The sequence below is a fragment of the Saccostrea cucullata genome, unplaced genomic scaffold (assembly GCF_032062105.1).
Source record: "Saccostrea cucullata isolate Sc308-1 unplaced genomic scaffold, CSIRO_AGI_Scuc_v1 ctg853, whole genome shotgun sequence".
In the NCBI taxonomy this organism is placed as follows: Eukaryota; Metazoa; Mollusca; class Bivalvia; order Ostreida; family Ostreidae; genus Saccostrea; species Saccostrea cuccullata.
This window is the reverse complement of record NW_026928637.1, coordinates 198835-225000: the sequence shown is the minus strand read 5'-3', so window position 1 is coordinate 225000 and position 26166 is coordinate 198835. Positions and strand designations below refer to the sequence as shown.

The 26166-nt window shown below is 33.8% G+C and overlaps 1 protein-coding gene across 1 annotated transcript in view; it reads right to left on the bottom strand.

Moving 5' to 3' along the window:
* Positions 1–26166, bottom strand: part of LOC134278246 (plexin-A2-like) — a 57975-nt gene that overhangs the window by 12987 nt on the left and 18822 nt on the right. The window contains exons 3-29 of the mRNA XM_062760563.1: positions 25871–26059; positions 25295–25492; positions 24926–25026; positions 23649–23787; positions 23376–23541; positions 20908–21004; positions 19374–19491; positions 13964–14095; positions 12813–12932; positions 12391–12490; positions 11396–11577; positions 9765–9916; positions 9577–9688; positions 9184–9332; positions 8915–9082; positions 8381–8489; positions 7795–8055; positions 7263–7421; positions 6637–6877; positions 5742–5910; positions 3217–3279; positions 2722–2799; positions 2023–2089; positions 1758–1904; positions 1533–1679; positions 133–142; positions 1–97 (exon numbers count right to left, since the gene is read on the bottom strand). The exon at positions 1–97 is cut by the window's left edge and continues 40 nt beyond it. Of these exons, the coding sequence (XP_062616547.1) occupies positions 1–97; positions 133–142; positions 1533–1679; positions 1758–1904; positions 2023–2089; positions 2722–2799; positions 3217–3279; positions 5742–5910; positions 6637–6877; positions 7263–7421; positions 7795–8055; positions 8381–8489; positions 8915–9082; positions 9184–9332; positions 9577–9688; positions 9765–9916; positions 11396–11577; positions 12391–12490; positions 12813–12932; positions 13964–14095; positions 19374–19491; positions 20908–21004; positions 23376–23541; positions 23649–23787; positions 24926–25026; positions 25295–25492; positions 25871–26059 (3671 nt within the window). The remainder of the gene's footprint in view (positions 98–132; positions 143–1532; positions 1680–1757; positions 1905–2022; positions 2090–2721; positions 2800–3216; positions 3280–5741; positions 5911–6636; positions 6878–7262; positions 7422–7794; positions 8056–8380; positions 8490–8914; positions 9083–9183; positions 9333–9576; positions 9689–9764; positions 9917–11395; positions 11578–12390; positions 12491–12812; positions 12933–13963; positions 14096–19373; positions 19492–20907; positions 21005–23375; positions 23542–23648; positions 23788–24925; positions 25027–25294; positions 25493–25870; positions 26060–26166) is intronic.

The following is a 26166-nucleotide window of genomic DNA, read 5'->3' as shown; positions in this document are numbered from 1 at the left end:
TCCACGCGTGTCGTGGAATCATCGTCTTGTAGAATCAGTCGCCCGCCTTTGTTCATGTTGGCCCACTCTGTGGTATGAGCAGATTTATCATACAAAACTGGAACCAATAACAGAATGTTAACCCACTCTCACTGATAGAGACCTTGCTTGGATGATGGCGATGATGACGTGTAAATGAGGACGATGATAATGAAGATGACAGTTAGATGAATAGCCAAACCACACAGGAGTAAACTACTAAGGATCTTAATCAAGGCGTAATCTACATTTAGGGCATCTTGAAGCTATTTAGCTATTTTATTTTTTGTTTTTTGTTTTTTTAATTTTTATATTATTTTAATGCACTAGTAAGCATTAAGAAAAACTCACTATGGAACTCTAAATCAATCCCCAAAATTTGACTACTAAATGTGAGAAAGAGAATACAAACACCTATTACACAATATACAGGAATTCAAAATACTGAAACCTTGCACATTTTATCTTTTTTTTTTTTTCTAAATCATGCTTGCAAAACACAAACATGAAATTTTTATATTTCTGATGTCAAATGGAGCTTTATTCAGGCTGGGATGCTTGCTTACTAATTTAACTTGCTATTGAAAAAAATACATATGGTGTTTCTTGTGTTTATCAAAAATTATAAATAAGATTAACCAGCTTCGTGATTGTGTGACTTTATCTTAAATTGAACAAATTCAGTAACAGAGAAATGATCCCAATATTCCAGTCAAAATATGCAGGTTTTAATTAAATCACAGAGTTATGTTAGTAATTAAACAATATCATCGCCCCTATTTGACAGTGCTGCATACCTTTGTATTATTATCAATATGAAAGACAAACTTCATTATCCTCCAAGCATGATGTCTATACTCTTACACTCATAATCCTAACAAACTCTTTAACTCAACAAATTCAGACTTGCCTACATATCAAGACAGTCTTGACTTAAAGTATATATATCTACCTATCAAAAAGAACCTTAGCTATTAGTGTCTATAACAATCAATAGTCTTGACAGCATGTCTATAACTCTTTGTGTCTAAATCTGTCCATAAACCCTTGAATGTCAGTGTTTACATATACATCTACAAATAAAACCTTGCTATTAGTGTTTGTCTATATTTTTCACTTAGTCTTATAGACAACATTTATAGAGAGATCTATTTATTTCAGAGAGATGTACATTTTAAACGGAATAATAACTGCCAGTTTGTGTGTCTGTGAACAAAGCTGAAAAGAGTTTGTCTGTGATTTGCACAAGAATTTTGTCATTCAAACCACTGGTTTGAAGAGAGTTTGATGACGTACATGTTTTTAAATGTTTGTCCCTCTGGTTTGAGAGAGTTTGTCTGTGATTTGATTACTGATCACTTATTTTCGACACCTTATTTTCACGAAAAGCCATTAGCGTTTTCACGAATTATGGTCATTGCTCTATATAATCTTAAGGAATACAATTAAATGCGAGAATGAAATTTTCGTATTTTTTACCCGAAAATAAAGTTCTTGCGAATAACATGATTTACCTCTTCTTTGACTGGTCGACTGCTGTAGGGAACATGTTTATACAGTACATCCAGAATCTTCTCCTTCACCTGGGTAATGGTGTCACAATCCAGAACTCGCACTGGAATCGGCGAGGCAAACTCATGCAGATCAGTTACAAAGATCTCCTGCAACACAATAAATTCATTCTAAAAAATGTAATCAGATCATTTTGAGTATAACCCCTCACAGATTGTATCACTTACCATTTGTCTGTAATCCAACTGTTGACGAATTAGTTTATCCTCACTCAATGAGAATCTAGCTTCACTGGTAACCATGTCCACTGGTCCCTTAGACACTTGTTTTTTCATGGCTTGGTACAGTAAAAATAAGGGCTCTCCGGCACAATCCTGTCATAAAACTGGCTTGTCAACATTTTTTTCCCACATGTTCCATTATATATGCTACAGTTCTTTCTCTATTGTAATATGAATATTCTCAACAATGAACAAACGACTTTAATATTACCTTCAAGAATTTGTACAGTAAGAAGGTGAACCAGTTTGTCAACATTTTCTCAGCCACAGATTCTGTCCTGTAATTGTGTTACACAGTGTAATTAGTGGGATATAAAGAACACTGAAGGACCTAACACATTAGACACAATTAGGATTCTTTAATCATCCTTCATATTTACAGATATTTATAAAAATTACAAAAATGCTGTGCATTTGTTTGTTATTTGTTAAATACTATAAGGTGCTTATGGGACAATGATTTAAATGATTATATCATATTTATTAAGCTGCACAAATTGTACTCTCTCTCTCCCTCTCTCTACCTTTAAGTAAAGAAATATCAATTCATAATTTAAAGATTTTCCAATACTGTAAACCTACTTTTATTTGCGTGCGAGAAATTTTCACAAAGTTCGCGAAAGCCTTGTCATCGTGAACCGGTCCTTAAAGTCTCTGTGTCCATTAATAACAGATCCAAAATCGGCTTTATCGCGAAAATTAATCGTTGTGAACTAGTTTACCCCTGGTAAATCGTGGAATAAAGTTGTCGCAAATAAAAGTTGGTTTACAGTATTCTGTATGCAATATATCTTGCTATAGCATGTAGCATACATTCTTCCCTGAATGCTAGCTTTGAAGTCAAAGTTTACAAACAAAATACAACAGCCATTGGTGTGTCAAAGTTTGGGTGTAGGTGACAGTTTCTAACCTTCTTAACAACAGCTTGGGGTGATTTTTGCCATCAACAGACTTCTCTATCAGTTCTGCTAACAAGGTTTTGAGGATACTGAAAAAAGAAACAGTACAGACTGTGATTTGTTGTTCATTCCAACCTTTTATGATTGAATAATCAATATTCTTCAAATGTGATAATAAAGATCCAAATGGCATTTTAACATAATAATTGTAAGCAGGACATTAAGACATTAAACATGTGTAAATGTACTAAATGAAGTCGTAGAGAACATGAAACACAAGGTTGTTAAAGATATTTTCACTCAGCCTTCACTTCTAAGGTCACCTTTTCTGATTATAGAGATGTTCAAATCAACATACATTCAGAAAGGGATAAAGCAAAAACAAAACAAAACTGGAAAACCAATGGTCACTGTGTGACCTGGGTGTTAATTTTACTCTTTGTTATACAATAGACCAATTCTTTATTCATACCTCTCCTTCCATATGTATTAATCGACACACTTACTCTGTGGCATATTCCATTTTTGTCTGCAGGGCTACTGTGTGAAGCCTGGGTGTTAATTTTAAACTGCTTGTGTTATACAAAAATCAGCAAAAATGTCTTATTGCTGATCAGCTGAGAAAACAACTTCTCCTTTCTCCATTGTATATGTATTAACACAAAACAAATTTGACACACTACATAAAGCTGTGGCATATTCCATTTAACTTTATATAGACAGCCCCAAAATGTGAAGTGCAGCACCCTGGGTAAAATCCACCTGTGACGTCATTCTTTTGTTTGAGCGCTCCATTACTTAAACTGCGGAATTGTGTCTTTTCTAAAGTCCTCACAAAAATCAGCAAATTTTAGAAATGTCTTATTGGTTAGTTTCACATTAGAAAATTATAGCAACTTGAGACCTTTCTCCATACATTGCTCATTTTGCTGAGCTAACGAACTATTGAGATGAAAAGGTTTAGATTAACACAAAACAAATATTATATATAAACAATACTACTAATATGTAAAAAGTATTTACAATGTATCATATAAAAATTCTTTATTATGTATTAACAAACAAAAAAGTTTAATTTTATAAATTAAGACAACCCCAAAATGTGAAGTGCAGCACCCTTACGTACAACTTGCCAAAGAGTGCAGGACAAGCTCTGTTCATACCATGAAGCAGGACTCAATATAAGACAGAAAAAACCTAACAAATTCTATAAATATTCTACTATAATAATACAGCCTATTTTAGCTAATGTATCAAATATATTCAGCAGACGATTTTTAAAATCTTTAAAATATTACTTTTTCAAGAAATTAACTTTAAAGTTTAAAATCATCAACTTCAATAAAACAAGACATGATGTTGAGATGATGACCATCTCAAATGTCAACATTTTTACCAAAGCCCATTAAGATCACAGATCTTTTTATCCATGAGTTCTCTTTAAATGAAGTTTGAGCAAGATAAAGCTAAATATGTAAAAATTAATTCTAGATTTTTTCTCTTTAAGAGATATGCAATATCCTTGACCACAAACCTAGAAACTTTGCTCAAGGACACTGCACACTCTCTACCCAAAGGCAATCTCTGAGTGAAGTTTGAGCAATCAAGAAGGGGGAGAGAAAATATGCTCCAGAAAAAATTGGTTTAAGGTCACTGCAAATTCTCCTACCCATGGGCACTCTATGTGAGAAGACTGAGCCCACCTGGGCTAAGGAGAGAGAAATCCTGATAGAGAGCCTTCACTCAATCTAATCTTTGATCTAGTAAATTGGTTCATTGGTTCAAGGTCACTGCATATTCTCTACCTATGTATAATCTTAAGGTAAAAATTAACTGAACTGAACCAGGGCAGAGAAATGAAAACCAGACAAATGAAATCAGCCAGATAAACTGATCACTATAGAGCACCTAATCCCACAGATCTAAGCCTTAATAAATTGAAAATTTTTGACTAATCAAAATATGAAAAAATAGATGTTTTCCTTGTGAAAAATTGGTTTTTAAACACAGTTTTTTAAATGAGAATTAAAAGATTTCGTAAAATAACGTACTTGTTTAGGAAATAAATCTCCGTCTTGCGTTGTTTAGGAATGTAGTCACATGATCAATTTTTGACGTAATCTCATAAATATTCATGAGATGCGTCACTTGTGTTTTGACGTAATGAAGAAATGCCTGATAGGACTCAAAGTGCAATGCTATTAAAATTGCGTGATTTTTGTGAGAAATACTGGGATTTAACAAATGTTAGCTAATTACTAATCATCGATGGATTGAATTGTGCATCATTATCGATTTGAAAGGAAATATATTCTGAATATTTGGACATGATTAGGAGTTAAGGATATCGAACTGCAGTTAACAGTAAGTTGCTTTTACAATAACTTGCCTAAACTCAGCGCTGAAAATCGTCATGTTTCGACAATAGAGTTGATTTACCCGAACTTTCATTTCTTAAACTTTCCTGTTCTTTGTAAAGCATAAATTTCATGAACTAAACCAAAGTGTAAGATATCGGCTCATAGTGCCTTTTGTAAGCAAAAATTACATAAATTAGCCCAAAGTCAGAAAGATTAGCCTACAGAGTGGATTTATAAAACAACCCCAATTTTGAAAACTAGGCCTATATAACCTAACCCTAATCACTCGATCGGATGCGTTTTGTTGAAGCGAGTGGGAAATTGCGGTTTGTTTACATTCTGCATAGCAATGGCAAGGGAAATAACTGCTCATGCGCAATCGCGTGATTCTGGGGACCGGCATACTGGAAACTTCCCGAAAATTTTTAACTAATCAAAGAAAAAAATGTTTTAAACACTGCATGAGGGCTGGACCTTGTACAGATCATATTTGTAACTGCTGAGGGGATACATGTACTGTTTTGTGACTGCTGATTGGCTACTATTTGTGACTGCTGAGGGGATACATGTACTGTTTGTGACTGCTGATTGGCTACTATTTGTGACTGCTGAGGGGATACATGTACTGTTTGTGACTGCTGATTGGCTACTATTTGTGACTGCTGATTGGCTACTGTTGTTTTACCTCCAGATCTTTGATGACAGGATGATTGGTGTCCCCATCCTGGGGAAACAAAACCCTCATACAGTAGGAGCGATAGTCCCAGAAAGGAATGGCATTGTTACCCGACATATAGTCATTCATCAGCTGATCTATGTCTGTCTGCAGCACCACAAAGGCTGAAATGTAAAACATAGGACATCAAACAAGGCTCACCTCCACAAACATTATCAGTATTAGTAATACAAATCAGCATCCCAAGCAAGTCTGGTAGTGTCCATCCCTAGATGCATCATCAACACAAGTTTGCTCCAGGCAGGGCTTATAGTTACTTCAACTTACTTGGGAAGGGATTTGCTCCTAAAACTTTAACCTGGATACCGATGATAATGCCGCATATCTAATGCCGCGGGTATAGCATAACCTAATTTCGACTTTGTCGAGGTGAGCTAAAAATCCTCACTGTATTGATGTGTAATCATGGCAAGTGCATTAAATTGGAATCCACTAAATGTTATCAAGACTACTCGTCATATGAATAAATTTCTCATGAACTCAACTGAAGATGGGCATCAGAAACAGAATCTAGATTTCACATGGGAAAAAGTCATCTACTTACCTAATTTATTTAAAAACATACCAATTTACTATATTATGAGAATATATAGACTTGTATCCTATTGAAAAATCAAAGGTTCTTAGTTTTTATTTAATGTCAATGATGAAACTCATTGCTTTTAGAAGTAAGTTTAAAATGATGAGCCATCCAGACTTTAAAATGACTCAATAGGCAGGTATTAAAGAGTATATTATAAAAACTTGGCTAGAGATCTGGTGATTCCAGTATATATACAGTTGGACAGCTGATTTCCAGTGAGAAGTTCCAATATAAAGCTGTGTCCTACCTTCCTTACACTCCTTGGCGACTTTAGACTCCAGGTTGTCCATTTGTATCTGCATCTTCCTCATCATGCTGTTGTTCTTCTTGCTTTTCATTCTGTACATGATGATGACGACGATGACGGAGATAATGAGGACCCCGCCCCCCACACTGATCAGAATAATGTACTCCAGGGGTAAAGCCAAATCTGTTTCCTCATACTTCAGGTAACCCACAAAGAAGGTCAGGTTTTTCCCAATTGTAACCTAAAATTAAAATCAATTTAAGTTAAGTTTCTAACTTCTTTTTAGAACCAAATTTTATTGATACATTACTAAATCTCACTTTGATTTAACCATGCTACAACAAAAGGGGTGGAGGGACAACCAGTAGGAATTTTGGTACTGGTTTATCTTTTGGTCCCCATTTTTTATGATTAAAGCTAATAAAGACTTAAGTCTATTCAAATTTCTATACATTGACACAATATCAAACCAACCAATAAGAAAGCATGCTAAAATGTATGAACTTAATATAACAGAATATCAATCTGAAAGTTGCAAAAGATGATTAATAGGTGAGTCAGTGGCAAATTTCTAACTGTTAGAGATGGAGACTGGTGTGCAGAGGTAGCTGAGGTTCTTGTCTTACCTCCACCTCGGGGTACTGGCCGCCCTTCATTGGGGAGGGGCGAGTCTTCGGGGGACGACAGGTTAGTTGTCTACCAGTGGATGTTATATTACATTCACTTTTGCCTATCTTTATCACAACATCATCCTTCTCCAGCCGAAGTTGATCCAAGTTAATTCCCTGTAAAATATTTGTAAGGTATTAAAATTGTGGTCAAGCTGGGAGGTGAAGAGTAGTTGTACATAGTAATAATGTGATTATAAATGATTTGTAGAAATTTTGTTATACACATTGATATAATGTTTATGTAGTCAATCAATTATTTATAAAAATTTACATATCAAATTTAGACATTTGAAAGGGCATTTTTCAAAGGTTCAATAAAAATGTTTTTGCACCCAGAAGGACACTGACAGGACAAAATCATGTTCAGAAATCAAACATGTCCATTTGCAGGAGCATAAATAACATACAACAGACAAGTGTGTACATGACATATGTACAATTTTCTTTTATGTAATAGTTTGCCTTAATTCATATTTAGGTAACTTACACTTATTGTTAAAAATTCATTGCTCTTCCACTGGAATGACTTAATTTTGTCATTAGGAAAAACACTGATATCCGGGTCAGGGCAAATTTGAAAGAATTCATTGTGGGAGGCACTGAAATTGCGTATATTTTGGACATTGTCAATGATGAATCCAAAAGCCAAGCCCTGCTGGTCTTGTGAATTAGGTTTCTTTGTGATCAATGCTGGCTCCACTTGTGGGGTACTGCATTCCATTGTGACATCATCACGCACTTGACATTCCTACAAGTAGTGTTTCAAGAGTTGATCCAAAAATTAATTTAGTATCAAGATTGTTTCCAGGCTAATTACTATGCCAATTTTATTATCTAATACTCATGTATATGGCAATATGTTTCATTGAACAATTTAGAAATGCCAAATGGTTACAGCATGTTGAAGTAAAATGTCCCTTTCTGTTGGCATCAACAGTCAGTCATACAATTTTAAAAAAATTCATTCAATAGTTTTATCATATGACAATATTTCAAGTAAGGCAAAAGTAAAATATCCTTATTCATTTAATTGTGTTGACATATATAAATCATTGAGAGGTACGGTGACTTACTCCATAGTAAGGACTCCGGAGTGGGTCGGGGCTGTAGAAGACCATCTTAGGAGAGGAATTCTGAATGGGCAGGAAACCATTGCCTCTGACCAGGACTTTCAATCCTCCACTAGATTATACAATTTTATATTACATTACACCATTGCCTTTGACCAGGACTTTCAATCCTCCACTAGATTATACAATTTAATATTACATTAAAATCTTTCAGTGGTACACTGATAAAAATTATACCCAACCTTTAAGTATGTAGACACTTGCCAAAGCAACTTATTGTATTACGACAATTTCCTATAAATTGAAAATCAACATATTTTTCATTTTATAACCATTTAACTACAGTACAATCCTTATTGCCTGTATTGAAATGACTCCCTTATTAAAAGCTTCATTAACCCCTTATCATAGGCTCAATTTATAGGCTCTGCTTATAAATACACGTCCAAACAAAGTATGTGGTCATTGGTTTAAATTTATAACTGCGAATTCTGATCAGTAATGAAAAAAATCAGCCCATGCAGTGAGAAGTCTTACCTGACAATGGAGACTTTCCTGTCCACCTCTGTAACATTAGGATCCTCCACATATTTGTAGACAAGATCACTCTTAACCAGCTGATTATCAAACATCATGTACAGCTCCTCTGTAACCAGTGTCTTATTGGCACGAGCTGTTTTACAGGTTATCCGTGATCTTGTGACACTATAATTAGATCCCGAAAATAACATATAACTACTGCAACAATCTGATTAGCTTTCACTTAATATTTTTCAGAAAACAAATGTGTTTGAATACTTGTGTACCTTTTATTATCAAGCCTGCATTCATATTCAGTGCGACCAAAGTATGCCTTTCTTTCAGTCCCACAATCTAAATTCTTTCCAAATATAGTGACCTGGGTTCCACCTGACTTGGGGCCTTGAGCTGGTGTAATATCTGTAATTTCTGGGTCCTGGAAAGAAATCTTTCTGTTACAAAAAAGCATGCCAATACTTATTTATTTTTGGATGACATATCTATTTCTTTTCAACTTGCAGTACTATGTAATCTGCTTTTCAGGCACTGCAAGTTCCATAATTTAGTCACCCAATGTTCAATTATTCTTCGAAGCCGTTAATTTCATAGTCATTTTCATATAATCTACTATAAATCATACTGCAGGGATTTGAAGTGTATGGATGTTAGAGAGTACTTACCACGTAAGTAAAGTGTTGTTTGGACACAGCTGTCAGTTTTAATGCTACAGTGACTCTCACTTTGTCTGATCTCTCCTCCTTCCCAATAAATTGACCAGTTGTACAAACAATCCTGTCCAAACAGAAAACATCATTACAAATCTAATCTGGCTTTACTTTGTTATAGGGAGGGATTAGACAAGACTTACTTTTTGGATTCCACATATTCTTTGCGGATAGGAGAGCACTGAACTCCTGCTATGTCTACATTGCTCACAATGTCTTCATAGGATTTGCCCAGGTCTCTGCCCTCTATAGTCAGCAGGGTCCCACCTTCTTTAGGCCCAGTAAGTGGATAAATCTGACAAAAGTAAAACACCTCCTTACAATCATTATGTTTAAATACACTACTCTACACGGCCATCTGAAGTACACTGCAATTACAGAATGAGTGGGTAAGACATTATCCCTAATTTGATTCATTTGATGTGTGGAAATGGGTGGACTTAACTGGCCAGAAAAAATGCCGTAAATTTAAGTTTCATAAAATGTTTATTTTTTTCCATAATATAAACCCCCGATATCTTAACCGTGTATTCATGGTACGGATGTGAATTTAAAGCGCTCTTTTCAGGGTAAACTTAATAAATATCGAAGGCATGGTACCTGAAGATTTCTTGAATATCAATAGATAATAATGGTCACACATTTTTCATCGTCTGAATACATAGTCAGCACATGTTTGTCGGCTGTTCTTAAGAAAACTGTAGTTGTATATTGAACAAAATAATGTTATATTAAAAGGAGAAGAGCCGACAAACGTGTGCTGATACTTAATTTAACAAAAAACATGTTCCGAACAAAGTTCTCGCTTCCATTGTTATGTCTTCGATTGACCTGTTAAATATTACAATTCATCACGTGATGTCCACCTGCGAGTGTACTCATGAAAACAGATACACTGTATTCTTCAACCTGACCTCGATCTAAATCATGTCTTTGAGCGTGTTTTGTTGCCGTTTTCAGACTTTGGCAAATTAAATATTGATTAAATTTTGTGTGTCATCACATTTTTAAAATAATTTCATATAGAAATCGCTGAATTATGCTAAACACGTATTCGAATTTTTGGAGAGAGAGAGAGGGATAGAGAGAGAGAGATGTCAACAATGACGCCGATCGATAGAACCGCCTCCTATAAATATTGATTGTGTGACATAAAAACCACTCCGGGTACATGCTGAATTCCGGAAAACAACACTTATGTATCGTTGCTTCAATTTTGATACATGACAACAGGGCATTGTTTTTGCATAAATGTTCCACCTAAAATAACCAAGTATATGTAGCTCTTTCCATTGCTCGTAATATATTTTGGATTAACTTCATTTACAGCTTGGTAGAGGAGTCGCAAAAAGATCCAAAATAGGGCGTTCACCCATTCTTTAAACAAAACAAGAACTTTGGTCAAAATAATATTCTGTGAAAGTTCCACTGAATTTCTCTCAGAGTTTATAAGTAAGATGCATTTAGAAAATGAGTATCCCCTTTATTGTGCACAATGAGGAGGTGAAATCGTAGTTAATTACGAGGACAGAAGTACAAATAAATAAATTATAAGTGTTCACTTAAACTTATCATTAAATGCAATTCTTAATAGTTTTGTTAACATACTAATTAGGCCGTCTGAGTTTTGGGTTAACTAGTTCGTGTAACATTGTGTGAAGTACGTACCTCGGTTATTATGGGTTTAGGACAGTTGGAGGTTAATCATGTGACATACGTACCCTGGTTATGATGGGGTTAGGACAGTTGGAGTTATATCGTGTGACATACGTACCCTGGTTATGATGGGATTTGGACAGTTGGAGGTGTTAGGTAACCAGCTACTATTTGGAGACACACATGAAGACTGTAGGCTGCACTGATTGGTCTTTTTACACCATCCACAGGTGTATTCTTCTTTTTGGGTTAGACATTCCCCACATGAATCAGCCATATTCTCACATTTGTACATGATAACTGGAATTCAAATAGACATTGTGATATCAACAGTGTTCCACAGATTGCACTTCAATTGTTTATCAGCATCATTATAGATTGAAAGTAATCTAAAGGGGATCAGCTTTTATTTGCTACTAGCATTATTTTAAATCTTAATTTGTTTGAAAAAAAGCAAGATGCATTTGTGAAACACTAAAGTAAAGCCCCCAGATGACACCTCATAGCCAAGTTTAAAGTTTTCAATTATAGGTTAAGTTCCAAGGTCAATAGTTGAAAAAAAATTTCAGAAATAATGGTTTTGCCACAAAAATACACAAGTGAAAAATGAAAGCCCTGGCACCGAGCAATCAAATATTAGATTAAGTTTCTCAAAAGTAGGTCATACTTTAGCAGGGCCATCAATCTCTCTGACTTGGGTTCCATACACAGGAAACCCCCTAAACTTTCCAATTTATATCTCGAAATTCATAATATCACAAACTGTACACAGTATGCACAAAGAAAATCAATTAAATTTAGTTTAATAACTGTTGGTTTTGTCTTTACTGTAGAACAATTAATTAACATTTTAATGGTTTTTTAACCAATGTAGGAAACTTAAATTGCCCGATTTTGGGTCAAGGTTAAGAGGTCAAATATATTAGAGCCCCCCAAAAAATGTTGCTAAGATTTAAATCCCTAACACCATCCATTTAAAAGTTAGCAGCAAAGTTAAAAATCATAATTTTTTGGTGAATCAAAATGATTAATAATTTATATTCATGCAATCATCAGAGAAGTGAAGGCATTTCAAGATGCCCGAAATCTCTGCCGAAGCTCTCCTTTATCTACCTTGTACATTATGGGGATTGTCCAGAGGCTTGGGATACTTGTCACCCCATAGGATCTTCATAGGCACATTGTAACTCTCGGAATCCCCTGGATAAAAAAACTGGAAAAAAAAATAAATGTTTTATCTTAAATCAGTGGAATGGGAAGTAATCTGGTATGGTCATATGGAATACAACATCACCAGGGGAAACAAGTCTCAGGAATGTATTTATAAGTTGTACCTAAATTTCACTCTGTACATGCAAAAAGTGCTGGCTAACAAAAGAGGCAATGAAGCAAGTATTGTAAACTTTTAAATGTAGCAGTATTGTACACTTTATTTTGTGGCAACAAGTATGTAAGCAGTTATGACTGTTTTAGAAATGTAGTGGTAATGACATGGACACAGTATACAGTAGGATACTCAGTAAGAGTGGGGTTACCTTGGTCTTTTTACACCTGATCATCACAACCACTGGCATGACAAACACTTCTGCGATCTCTCCCTGAGGCTCAGTCTGAGAGTTGAAGGCAAAAGCACACCTGATGGGCCTCTGATACGACTGTAAACACAAATTATCAGAAGAGAGGAATGTCAAATCTATCTATTTGACTGAATTTATGTATTGATTCAGAACACAAATTTTTTTTATACCAAGATAAAGAAATCACAGATGAAATTGAACTCGTAAGATATTGTAAACAAGTTGACAAAATGAGAATGTTGCTTCACTTTATGCTTTTTTCCTCCAGTAACCTGGATTTTGAATAAGCTAAGCCAAAATTACAAAGATGCTTAATTGTAAGTAGATATATATTAAATATTAGGGATGTCAAATCGGTCAATTTTTAATACTCGGTTACTCGGACGTTTTTCCGATCGAGTACCCGGGTACTCGGTAAAAGTGTAAATAAATATGAACAAGTAAATTGATGAATGTAAAACATTGTATTGTATTGCTCTGATAGGAGGTTTACAGTAAAATAATGCACAACAATTTTTTTTTAATACAACATTTATTTAAGTTCAATTTAATCAGAAACACAGGAAATCAAGTGGTTCATGATGTAATGTAACTCTTTGATTTGACGTCAAGGTACATTGTATATATCAGGCGTACAGTTTGCTTGAAACCAAGTTCTAACACAAATTTACGATTTTCGTATACTTTTCGATCCTAGATTTTATAGAATCACGGGACGGTATATTTTGTAGTTTGGTGCAATGATGGACATCATTTTTTAGCCTTTGCCGTGTATTCAATTTGGCATGTAAGAAACACAACCATATCAACAGTCGCGCGTGTAATATCAACTGTCTCTATTCCCGAGAAATTACGGCTTCTCGGAGAATTGACAAAATTACCAAATTATTTAATCATAACAGACCTTAAAAGATGTTCAGTGAAAACAAATAATTTAAGTAACCCGAAGGTGGATTTTCACGAAATTAAGCTAACGCCCCTAAAATTACAAGTGCAATGAGTATTTTACCTTTTAAAACAGATTGTTAAGTTCATTAATTGTAAGTAGATATATATTAAATATTAAACTTAAGTTCATTGTAGAGTATATTAGATTTAGTGGTGGTTACTTTTAACTTGATTAGATTTAGAGTGATGGTCTTCTCTATTCCTGATGGCACTAATATGTTCTGCTGTTTGCTGGGGTCAATACTGGGACAAAAGTTTGGTCCACTTTCATGAGGTATCGATATTCCAGCACTCTGTAAAAAAAATCAAAAATTAACACAGCATTGGTACACTCTTGGGCATTAACTTATTTTACTTTTATATTTCAAAATCATGGTGAAAGATCTGCACATATACACCACTGAGTACCTGGTAGTTCAAAACTCTTTAGTGTCTTGGAGCTGGAAAATTATATGCTATAATAGGATTAAAAATTCAGAGATTACAAAATGGTAATTATACTGTTATACTTGAATTGATTAATTTCTCAGCCACAAAAATAGCTTTCAAATTCACAAATGCAAAAAATGAAAAAAAGAAGTTTGAACATGGTACATTTTTCATTGTCTGTTTTCTCCACTTGGTTTTCATCATTTTTTTCTTCTATTAATAGGCTTGCAGATATAAAGCTGATTGGGGGAGGGGGGGGCTACCTTAATTAGTAACAGATCAAGTTTACATTTTGAATTGTTACAGGCATTTTAATTTTTAGGGAACCAGATTGCACAAAACCACTGGTCTACTAGTATTGTTTTTTGCTATACTCTTAGAATGCATGTTATCTTTGAAATTCACACAGTGATTTAGTTTGAAAACAAATCATCATAAATCACTCCAGATGTCGTTTTCTATCTGACAAATCATTTTTTTAAATTTCTTATTATTTCTCTGTAAAAATAACTAGTTTCTTGGCCCAGCAAGTAATGATGTGAACCCCTTTTAATCAACAAAAGATTATCATATTATTTTGTCAAATTAGAGTCTTGTTGAGCAAATCATTATTGCTTTTTAATTTCCTATACAATATAATATAAATCAATGAATCCCTCTCCATTCAGCCCCAGGGAGTATTGATATGCAAAGTTTTGGTTCAAATCTGCATTAGTTTGCCTCAAGATTAATTTGATAATTATTAACAGATATTTGATTTCTTGTGAAATGGATTTTTATAAATCTTTCCACAAATTTTATCTAAAAATTAGGGTTTCCTTTGTTGCCATGGTTTTAACTAATTCACCTCTACAAAGTATGTGGGTGCTTGCTAAAATATAGATTTTTTGTATTTTACTTTTTGATCCGTCAGATCCGACACATATTTCGGGTTTCCCATAGCAAAACATGAACACTGCCATTATATTCATATGGGAGGCAGGGTGAATCATTTGGTGAGCTCATTGCTCACAGTACCTCTTGTTATTTCTAAATTTGGCAGTGTATTTTAGAGTGCAAAGTAGATGAATTGTAAGCAAGCTCACAAAATTATTTTCCCTGCTACAAAAGTACCAAATAAATATACAAATTTCTAAATGTGAACTTGCCAAAATGACCTTAGATAGAAAAAACCTCTGGTCAAGGGTGGTTTTATTGAAATATAGATCTCATATTTGTGCATATGAATTATGCACTTATGTTTTTCCATTAGCAAATTAGTGAAATTACAGACCAGATTAAGATTTTCCTACTTTTTCTTGCAGTGACCTTGAACTTCCACAATGACTTAAAGGTCATGGTAATATACATTTATTGCATGATAGTGAGGGAAATATGAAGACTTATTCATTATTCACTGAATAAGTCTTCATGTTTCCCGAACATTCATGCACTGAATTGTTTATTATACCGAAACAAGCAAAACCTTTGAAATAAACATAAACTTTCCATTTTGGCACCGCTCTCAAATTCACTTTTATTTTTAACAAAACGTTACTAAAACTCTTTGGTTCAACATATTATCATCAATTTTATGATGTAAACCAGGTTATTGTGACGTCTTCTATACTCTCGGGAGTTTTCTTTAAACGAACAATAATTATTGAGGGAAAATGCACTAAGTATCCGAAGAGGTTGAATATGATGAAAAGCATGCAGACGGCCGGGAAATATGAAGTTCTACGGCCCGATCACGTGATAACTTAGAACCAATCAGAAAACGCGTTGTTTAGAATATTTAAAATGAGGTATAATAATATACAGTTATTGACTGGGTATGAGGGCAACATATGATTTGTTGGACCTGAAGGTGAAAATGTTGCCCGAGGCTGCAGGCCAATTAAGGGCAACATTTTCACCTTCAAGTCCAACAAATCATATGTTGCCCGAATCCCAGTCTATAACTGTTTTGTTATACTTTTCAGTGCTCACTTAAGATTTAATCAATACACACTATATTATCAATTACTTTATATGGAAAATTATGGCTTAATCAGTAAAAATAAAACAATACCTGAAAAAGAACAAAATTAATTATATTTTTATTATATCACAAAAGTTATTCATCTGAAAACATACTTTTCCATTCTTTCTTAATTACCTTGCTGGTAGCAACAAGTCTTGCAGCTCTTAACGTCGGCTATTTCCGTGTCGCCGATATTGAACAATATGATTTACTATTTACTACTCAATTACTTGTGACGTAGCAGTGACGTTGCGGTCTAACAATTCTTATGTTGGACCTGCAGGCCAGAAAACAGTGAAATTGTTAGACCGATGTCATAAACATTTCTTTTGTTGGACTTTTATTAGTAACAAATATATAGAAAGCTATTCATAACAATAACATATGTTTAGCTCAGAATTATTTTTTATTTCAAGTTTCAACTCAGTTTTTTTTATCCATTTGAGTGTAATGAACTGGAAAAATTAACCTTTTTTTGGCCAGACTGTGACATCAAACTCCCCAGATTAAACTTTAGTCAATGTAAAGAATAACCATCAGACATAAGCAATTTTTGTGTGAAATGTGAACTGCAGGTAACCAGAATAATAAGGTTACTCAGAATAAATACGAGGGTTGATCAAAAAGTAATGTCACAACTTCAAATAATTTAATTTTGGTTGTAACGCTGTATTTGATTGGATAAAAAATTATTTCATATCGTATAAAATGGGTTGCCTACGTCACAATGACTTGCGTCAAAAACGTATCAATCCGCCTGACGTTACATTCAAATTTTGTACAAACTGAAGTCACTTTGTTAGAACAATGATCTTTTTTTCTTACATCAAATGAATGAAAATTAAATTATAAGCAATGAATTTAATAGCTACCCATTTTATACGGTATAAACTGGGTTGGAACAGTTTACGCTTTTTTATAAACCGCTTCGCGGTTTATAAAGCGTAAATTGCACCAACCCAGTTTATACCGTATAAAATGGGTAGCTATTAAATTCATTCCTTAATAAAATTGCTAAAAGTGGATGTACAACAACAAAATTACAAATGATGGAAGCTTCATTTATTTCAAATCAGACCTGAAAATTTTTATTCAAAGTAAATAATACTTTTAAAAATATAGAATTATATACAATGCATGCATTTTGTAGTCACCGCTTCTAAATAATATCATGATATGGATACACGCTGTCATACTTAAAATGGTTTTCCAATAAAAATATTTGAGATTCTCGAATACGTTCAGAAATTTCTGTTCTTAATGAATTCTTGGTAGCCATTGTACATTCACTCTTTTAATAACAAAGTCCCTTGTCAAAATTCCTTGAACAGTATAATAAGACAGTGTCCTTCCATTTACATAACAGATACATGGATGTCTTTTGACATCAGACACCATGTTAAACGTTTCCTTCCGACCTCTCTTTCTTTCAGTCTTCCTGCTTTCTGATAAGAATTCAATGACTATTACACTCCCTAAAATCATCTACATATATGTATAAACAAGACTCTTCTTTACTTTTTTATCATTGTGAGTCTTATCAATCAGTGGAATTGTCTATACTGGTAATTTCCCCATTTTGAAGTAAAAATGCAAAATGCATTACACATCGTTACAGCATTTTCCCCCATTTTGACACTTCCTTTGTTCAATGCATCAGAGTCAAACACAATTTTTTAAATCAAAAATAACAATGGCATCATTTAATCTTAACTGATCATTAGAAAATCATGTTAGTTAATTTTGTCTTTTAAAACTTCTGGGGGACAAGACACATTTTCAATTTTTTTAATGTGTTTTTCTTTTTCATCTTAAAAAAATAATCTTTGAAACATGACATTAAGCTGCGATGCAGCGACACCCCCTACACTTTATTCTTTAAACATCTATAAAATTAATTAAACATTATTACACAAAAGTTTCGATGTTATTAGATTTATATATGTGCATACGAGGGCCGTTCAAAAATTACGCGGACTGTGCTATTATTTACTCTTACAGAGGTCATATAGTTATGAAATTTCACAGAAACATGTATCTTAAAGATTCCAATTAATTTTGGGCAAAATTTCTGTATTTTAAAAAGATCCTACAAAAATAATAGTTATGTTGATATCGCTGATGGAGAGGTACGGAGCACGACAAAAAACTTGAAGCAAAAGCATGCAGAATCCAAAATTCAACTCATTATTTTCCTATAATTCTCGATATTTTTTGACAATTTTCTCAAATGTATCTTTAAATTGTCCTATTATTATGTATTTAGATTTCTGACGTGAAATTTGAAGTACTAACAGAAATATAGTTATTTTTCTCCGATGGGATTCCCCTGAAAACGACTGTGAAAATGACGTCTCCTGAACTGACGGCGCACCACATCTTTGTTCAATTATGTGTAATGCTCTAGATATCGCCAACATAGATCCAAAATATGCATAATAAAAGATGTAGTAAACTAGGGTATTCGTGACATTCGTCCATAAAAAGCAAATTGAAATTTTAAACCGTTAGACCTCTGTAAAAAGGCTATATGGGAGGACGGGAAGAAGATCATCGACGAAAACTTTATCCGGACTGTAAAGAACGTGATTGAGAGTCACCAATATCACACTATATCTCATAAATACCTGCAGTTTTTTGGTTTTAAAACAAAAAAAGAATATTCTTTACTTATTTAATAGACTTGAAGCTTGACAAGAAATGGTGTTTGGATGTTGAATAGATAAGGTAACTCAAACTGTACAGGTACGCCTGGGAAAAAATGAGAAAATGAAAGCTCAAACACGTTTTTTATAATGCCTGTGACGTCAATGATTTTGCTGCTCCGTGACTTAATGATATGTCCTGATAAATCACTCAAAATTGATACCAATTTACAACATTTTGATATGAAATTTTGAAGACCATATAAGAATAGATTCTCTTATATTATGTGTGAAATTTTGCCCAATTATGTCGTCAAATATTTTTTCTGTGCAACAAGTCCACGTAATTTTTGAACGGCCCTCGTATTTTGGTATATTGTATTTAACAATATGACACCAAATACAAAAGACATGGACACTGTGACATTACTTTTAAATCAACCCTCGTATGTTGTTTTTGATGATACAGATTATGTAGATAGAGCCACTTACATTTTGTCCTGATATGAAGTCATCATTAGAGCTGCAGTCTATCACAGGATGGTGAGTACACAGGTGGTTTTTGATGCACCAAGTACAGTTGAAACTGCTTGAAGTACATCTATAGCATCTATAATAAATTATATTTAGATCATCAAAAACTAACTCATTATCTTGATCTACTTCTTAAGTCTCACTTTTTCATCTCACTTTTCCACTATTAATACCTTTTGAAAAGTGAGACTGAGATCAAAAATAAGTTTGTCTCAGTTTTATGGCCCCAGAGCCTTGTTTGCACTGAGGTCATTATTTTGACTTAAGTTTATTTAGTACTACAAGAGGCAATTGAGACAGTCAACTAATTATATTTTTTTCAAAAAAGATACAGTCTATCCCAAAAGCACAGGTCTGTTGGACAAAACAGGTGAAAATCTTATTGGTCCGATGCACGAACTAGTAAAATTGGTCCCTTTTTCAGAGGTTTGTTTTAGTTGTTTTAAATTTGGTATTTTCTATTTCATCATATAGAAGCTTTCACTAATACCAAAACACATTATTAAAAATGTTTTGTCGATTGTGTTTATTTTAAAACCTACTTCCACCACCATGTTTCTAAAATATTTCAACAGGACGGTACCAGGGAAGAAAAAGGAACATTTCAGTTATTTTTTAATGTGTTATTTGTTTATTGATTCATATGATATAAAGAAACATTGTTATAATTGTTATATGATAAAAGTTTTGGACCTAAGAAAATTTGTTTGGTCCTGTGATATTGTTTTACTGTCTGTACGAATGTCCTGTGATTTTTCTTTTTCATGAAGACTGAAAGATGACAGGACTATAGATCCATGTGTCAGGAATTTTACAATGCATAGTTTGCTTCATGCACATGCAGGATCAGAAATTATTCTTGGATATTCATTTCCCTTATAGTTTGTCAGTCCTGTTGTCTGTCTGAATGGAATTTCATATACCGTATATACTCGCCTATAAGTCGGATTTTTGGGATTTAAGAGTTGGTCCAAACTCTATGTCCGACTTATATGTGAGTTATAAAAAGACTGGTATTTTAAAAGGTCAATCCTTTTAATATTACCCGCAAAAATACAACTGACTTATAGGCGGACCAACTTATAGGCGAGTATATAATGTCTACATGGAATTTCAAATACTGTATAAAATGTCTAAGTGGAATTTCATATACTGTTTAAAATGTGTGAATGGAAATTTCATGTACTGTATAAAATATCTCACCATAAAAGACAATAATTGTAAACATTTATTCTGTAAATGGGAAATGGGAAATAGTGTCTCTTTGAAGTTGGATAGAATTATTATTAAGTTTCAAAGCTCAAATACACTGTTCTATAAATTATGAAACCATCTGGAAACCATTTCACATGACCTTGGCCTTTGATCTATTGAACTCTTCAATTGGAAAAGCTCACTTTAACTTTGGTTAAGGTGAGCTAAAAATCTCTGTTCAATATCTCTCTCACAGAGAAGCTTTTTGAATCAACACATTCATGGTGTAAAAACTTACGAGTGTTTGGTATGTACTTCACAATCAAAAAATGTGAAGTTGGCGGACACAAAGTTTAGTTCCATGATGACAACTGACAGCCTCATGGTAATGTGATCTAGAAAAAAAAAACAATACTTAAATCAGATTACAAACCTGCCGTCAAAGTCAGTGTTTTACAACAATCACATGGTTCCATTTATATGTTAATGTATTCTGCATATTTGATATTTTGCTGTGAAAACAGCATGTGCTTTACAATATTAAACTTAGTGGCCAAGTTATCTGATACAATATTCAATCTGAGTCATACTCCATTAAATTATCATTAATCAGGACAAACATTACTGATTGTGATCAATTCTAGGCATCAAGTCATTTTGTAACAAATATCTCTTGCATGCATATGAGGTTTCCTTGCGCTCTAGGGAGCTCTACTGCCTCAATGAGGTGACCTCTGACAGCTTCTGTGATGTGTCATTCCACTTCCCACAGAATACAAATGTACACTACACTCTTCAAGATTATAGTGTCATTTGGCACAACAGATAAAACACCGTCAAAAAATAATAATAAAGGAAATTTTTGGATTGTCAAAATGACAAATACGTTTCATTTCCAAGGGGTACTACTAAACAGAGTACGCTAGAGTACGATAGAGTACTTTAGAGTACGCTAGAAAAATTGTGAAATTTAATACAATTAGACTTTTTATTCATGTATATACAACTTGATTTAAAATCATTATAAAATAATATTGCAATATTTGTCTCAAATATTAGTTTTTTAGCGATATTTTGACAAGAAAACAACAGTCATAATTCAATCAATCATTGCATTAAAGATTGTTAACATCCCGATCTGGGTTGCTATTTTGATTCAGATCACTTACTAATTTCAACTAAATTTTACATGTTTTATTTATCAAAAATTAAATTAATTGCATTACGTAAATATTTTTCCCCATTAACATTGAAACATTTCAAGTTAAAATTGTTCGGGATCGGGATCAAATGATAAACCGTAACCTGAAATACAAAATTGAAACTAGAACTGTCCAATCGGGACAAAATACCCCCCGCTGGGTTTTTCAGAAGTAAGTTTTTGCATAATAAACATATGTATCAAACACGAATTATAAAATTTTTCTTCAAGTGATCTTGAACTTCCCCACATGACCTTGGGTCAAGGTCATGACACACCCTTGGGTCATGGACAATCTTTGAGTGAAATGAGAACCTACCAAGTTTATCAATAAGAAAGATATGGACAGGACACTATTATGATAATTTTATTCCAGTGACCTTGAACTTCCCCACATGACCTTGGGTCAAGATCATGACACACCCTTGGGTCATGGGCAATCTTTGTGTGAAATGAAAACCTATCAAGTTTATCCTTAAGAAAGATATGGACCGGACACGAATTATGAAATTTTTCTACCAGTGACCTTGAACTTCTCCAAATGACCTTTGGTCAAGATCATGACACACCCTTGGGTCATGGACAATCTTTGTGTGAAATGAGAACCTACCAAGTTTATCCATAAGAAAGATATAGACCGGACACAAATTATGAAATTTTTCTTCCATTGACCTTGAACTTCCCCAAATGACCTTGGGTCAAGGTCATGACACACCCTTGGGTCATGGGCAATCTTTGTGTGAAATGAGAACCTACCAACTTTATCCATAAAAGATATGTGTCAAACATGAATTTTGAAATTTTTCTCCCAGTGACCTTGAACTTCCCCAAATGACCTTGGTTCAAGGTCATGACACACCCTTGGGTCATGGGCAATCTTTGTGTGAAATGAGAACCTACCAAGTTTATCCATAAGAAAGATATGGAAAATTATGAAATTTTTCTTCCAGTGACCTTGAACTTCCCCAAATGACCTTGGGTCAAGGTCATGACACACCCTTAGGTTATGAGCAATCTTAGTGTGGAGTAGTAGATTCTAATGTCCCTCTGTAAGAAAGATATGGACCGGACACGATTGCACAGACAGACGGACAGACAGACAGACGGACAGACAGACAGACGGACAGACAGACAGACGGACAAGGTGATTCCTATATACCCCCCCAAACTTCGTTTGCGGGGGGTATAATAACTCCTAAGATAATGAAAACACATGCTTTTTCATTTGAAATGTGTTTTCATTATGTTAAACTTAAGTAGAAAAACATACAAAAAGTAGTTTAATTGCATTAAATTAAAAATTTTACTAGCATCCTCTAAAGTACTCTATCCTACTCTGTTTAGTAGGACCGATTTCTAAGAAATGGTTCTGTAATCTCTGTCTATATTCTCACTCTTAGACCTCCTTGTCTGATTCATAATAGGTTTGATATATAAAAAGCAGATTGATGATTGGTTAATTGTGTATCATAATTCAAATGCTTTGCAGTGACTTAATGAAGCCAGCACAGCATTGACATCTGCTATCAATGTATTTGGATCATTATACTAGTCAGACTTTATACCTGTTCCCGTTGGAAATGGTGGCAATTCATTAGGCATGGGAGTGTCACATTTCACAACGTTAGCACTACTCCTAGTCGCGGCAGTCTCTATCTTCTTGTCATAGCCTTCAAAGGCACACTTGTACGATCCATTATAGGTTGGAAGATTGGAAATATTTAACGTAAGCTGAAATAAAAAGTTCTCTCTCAAAGGTAAAATGTCAAACAAAATATGCTCATTATTTGAATGTCACAGTGTACTAAAAGTGTACATCATTACTGTCTACAACTTACAGTGGTAGTCTTTGTTAATTTGTTGTCTTTCTGGATTTTATCTGGGTAAACTTGTGTAATTTTTGTACAACTCTCCCCATTGTAACCCATCCATTTCAAGGGAGAACTGTAATCTGAACATTCCTGTGCTAATGTACACCTGAAAAATATCCAATAAATTCACTTGTATTCCCTGTCAACATCTACTGGTATAAACTCATATAAACTGCTGAAGAGTACACTTCAATGGCAAACTGTTTAACAATCTATTATTTTGAAGACAAGATTAAATATCTATATAATTCAAAGATATATCTTAATTTCTATTATGAACTTTAAATAATTTTCATTAATATAATTGGGGGGGGAATTAACTTTTGTTGATTTATAGGCATTACCCGGTACCTCGTATTAAGATATATCTCTTTGCAAAACAGAGCGAACGTATAACATCATTACAAGAGGTCCATGGGCCTTGACAGTCACCTATCAACATTACATGTTTTTGCTCTATAAATAATTACTTTCTATATATCAGTTGTATATAATGAAAATATAGTGTTGAAAGTTATATGTCATTTTAAAACTAAATAGATCATAGTCTTATCCTTTGCTGGAACTGGAACTCTTGACTTCAGAAATACCACATTTTAGCAAGAACTGTGTGTTTATTACAATATTCATAAATTTATATTCAAGTGTGAGATATATTTCAAACAGTCCAACCATTTTATACCCAAGTGACTAATTTGAGAATTCTCCCAAACTGACAGAAAGATGCGCAGACATACAGACAATGTCCCAATGCATTGTGCTTTGGCCTTGATATGGCAGAGTATAAAAAGAACATCTTAAAATTTATAAGTAAAGAGTTTAAGAAAGGAGTTTAAAGAAGAGTTAAGAGGTAAGACCAAACATATCACACACTACAATCATCACACAGACTTAATCAGCTCAGGTGAGCTAAAATAGATTTTCTCTGTTCACAGTGACAGTGCCTGTGTCTGCTGTACTCAAAGCCTGTTCCTACATTTGAAGTGAAAGGTTATTTCTCCTTTTCATTAACAGATTAATCAGACTTCAGTCTTCTTTTTGTATAATAGTACACAGAATTTATATATGATTGATTGAAACCTGGTTTTACTGTTGGAAGGCTAGAATTTACAAATGAAATGGTCAATGCTTGGTTTCCAAAAAGATATGGTAAAACTTTCAAAAGATAACCATCTCCTATGTTGACAATACCAATTCTTTACTTCCTTTGAAAAAAAATGAAATGGGTATAAAATAAGTCTTACTTGTTAGCTAGTGAGCACCATCCACAGTATGGGTCCTTAGCCCCCCTACATTCCTCACAGGTTATATATTGACTGCAGCTCTGGACCACCAGTTTCAGTAGCTGTAATGTGTAGTACAATAAAAGAATCATCACACTAAGACATATATAGAATAACAGACATGCAGTTTTCTTTGGATAAGAACTTAAGATTTATAAATAAAAACTAACTCCCTTTTAAAACAAATTAATGATTGTTCATAGTATGTATGTTACTAACCTAGGTCCAATCAGGCCAATTATGATTTGGTGAATGAGAATACCCAAAATCGAAGAATGTAATCATTTTTAATGACCCCCCTTTAAAGAATGATTAAACCTATCTATTTACCTTCTTTGGTGTCAAAACAAAGAGATGTCTTTTGTCATCATCAAAAAACATGTCCTTATGAATGAGTGATCCTGATTCCACCACCGTTGCTTTAATATGATTTAAATTAGTAAATACTCCATTTCTATTGAAAATAGAAATAAAAAAATTAATTTTAACATTGTACTCCTTAGCAATATTACCAGACTCAACAGCAATCTACAAAATATTGAGACTGTCGGTTAATTCTAAAAATAACTGTAATATACCAGTATAAAGATAAATTGGGTATCACTATCGGCAGGATTGTCAAAATATTCCAAGATATTCAATGTTTTAGAATTTCAAAGATGAACTTCATGATGTGTTATGATTGGGCCTGTCAATTTACTTCTACTACATCTTATTGGTATTTGTCATTTTGCTATTTAACTGTTCCTTTTCTTTATTTTTTTGTGGGATGAATGCAAGTTTTGCTAAGACATCTTCAGTATATGTGTTAAAGCACATCACTATTTACGAGAGCTTGTTCGACAGTGGCTGGCAACATGGACAATGAACCATTAGGTATTAACAGAATGACTAAGTGTATCTTACCTTCTTTATATGCCCTGTTTTGGTACCAACAAAAGCGACTGTGTATCCGGCGTTTGTTGTAGTGACTATGAGTGAGGAAGCTGTGGCGTTAATACTGATGGCTATGTCAGCCCTGACGGCCTCTGGACCACTGATTGGATTGTTGAAATCATATTGTCCACAATAGTCATCTCCTATGTTTAAAGTCTGCTTAAAAAGAAAACAATTAAGTAGACTTGAAATTAGTCAAGATATGTCTAGATTGTAAAGATTGTCAGCAAACAAGGTGATAAGCCTATATTTTGGGGGGAGTTTGG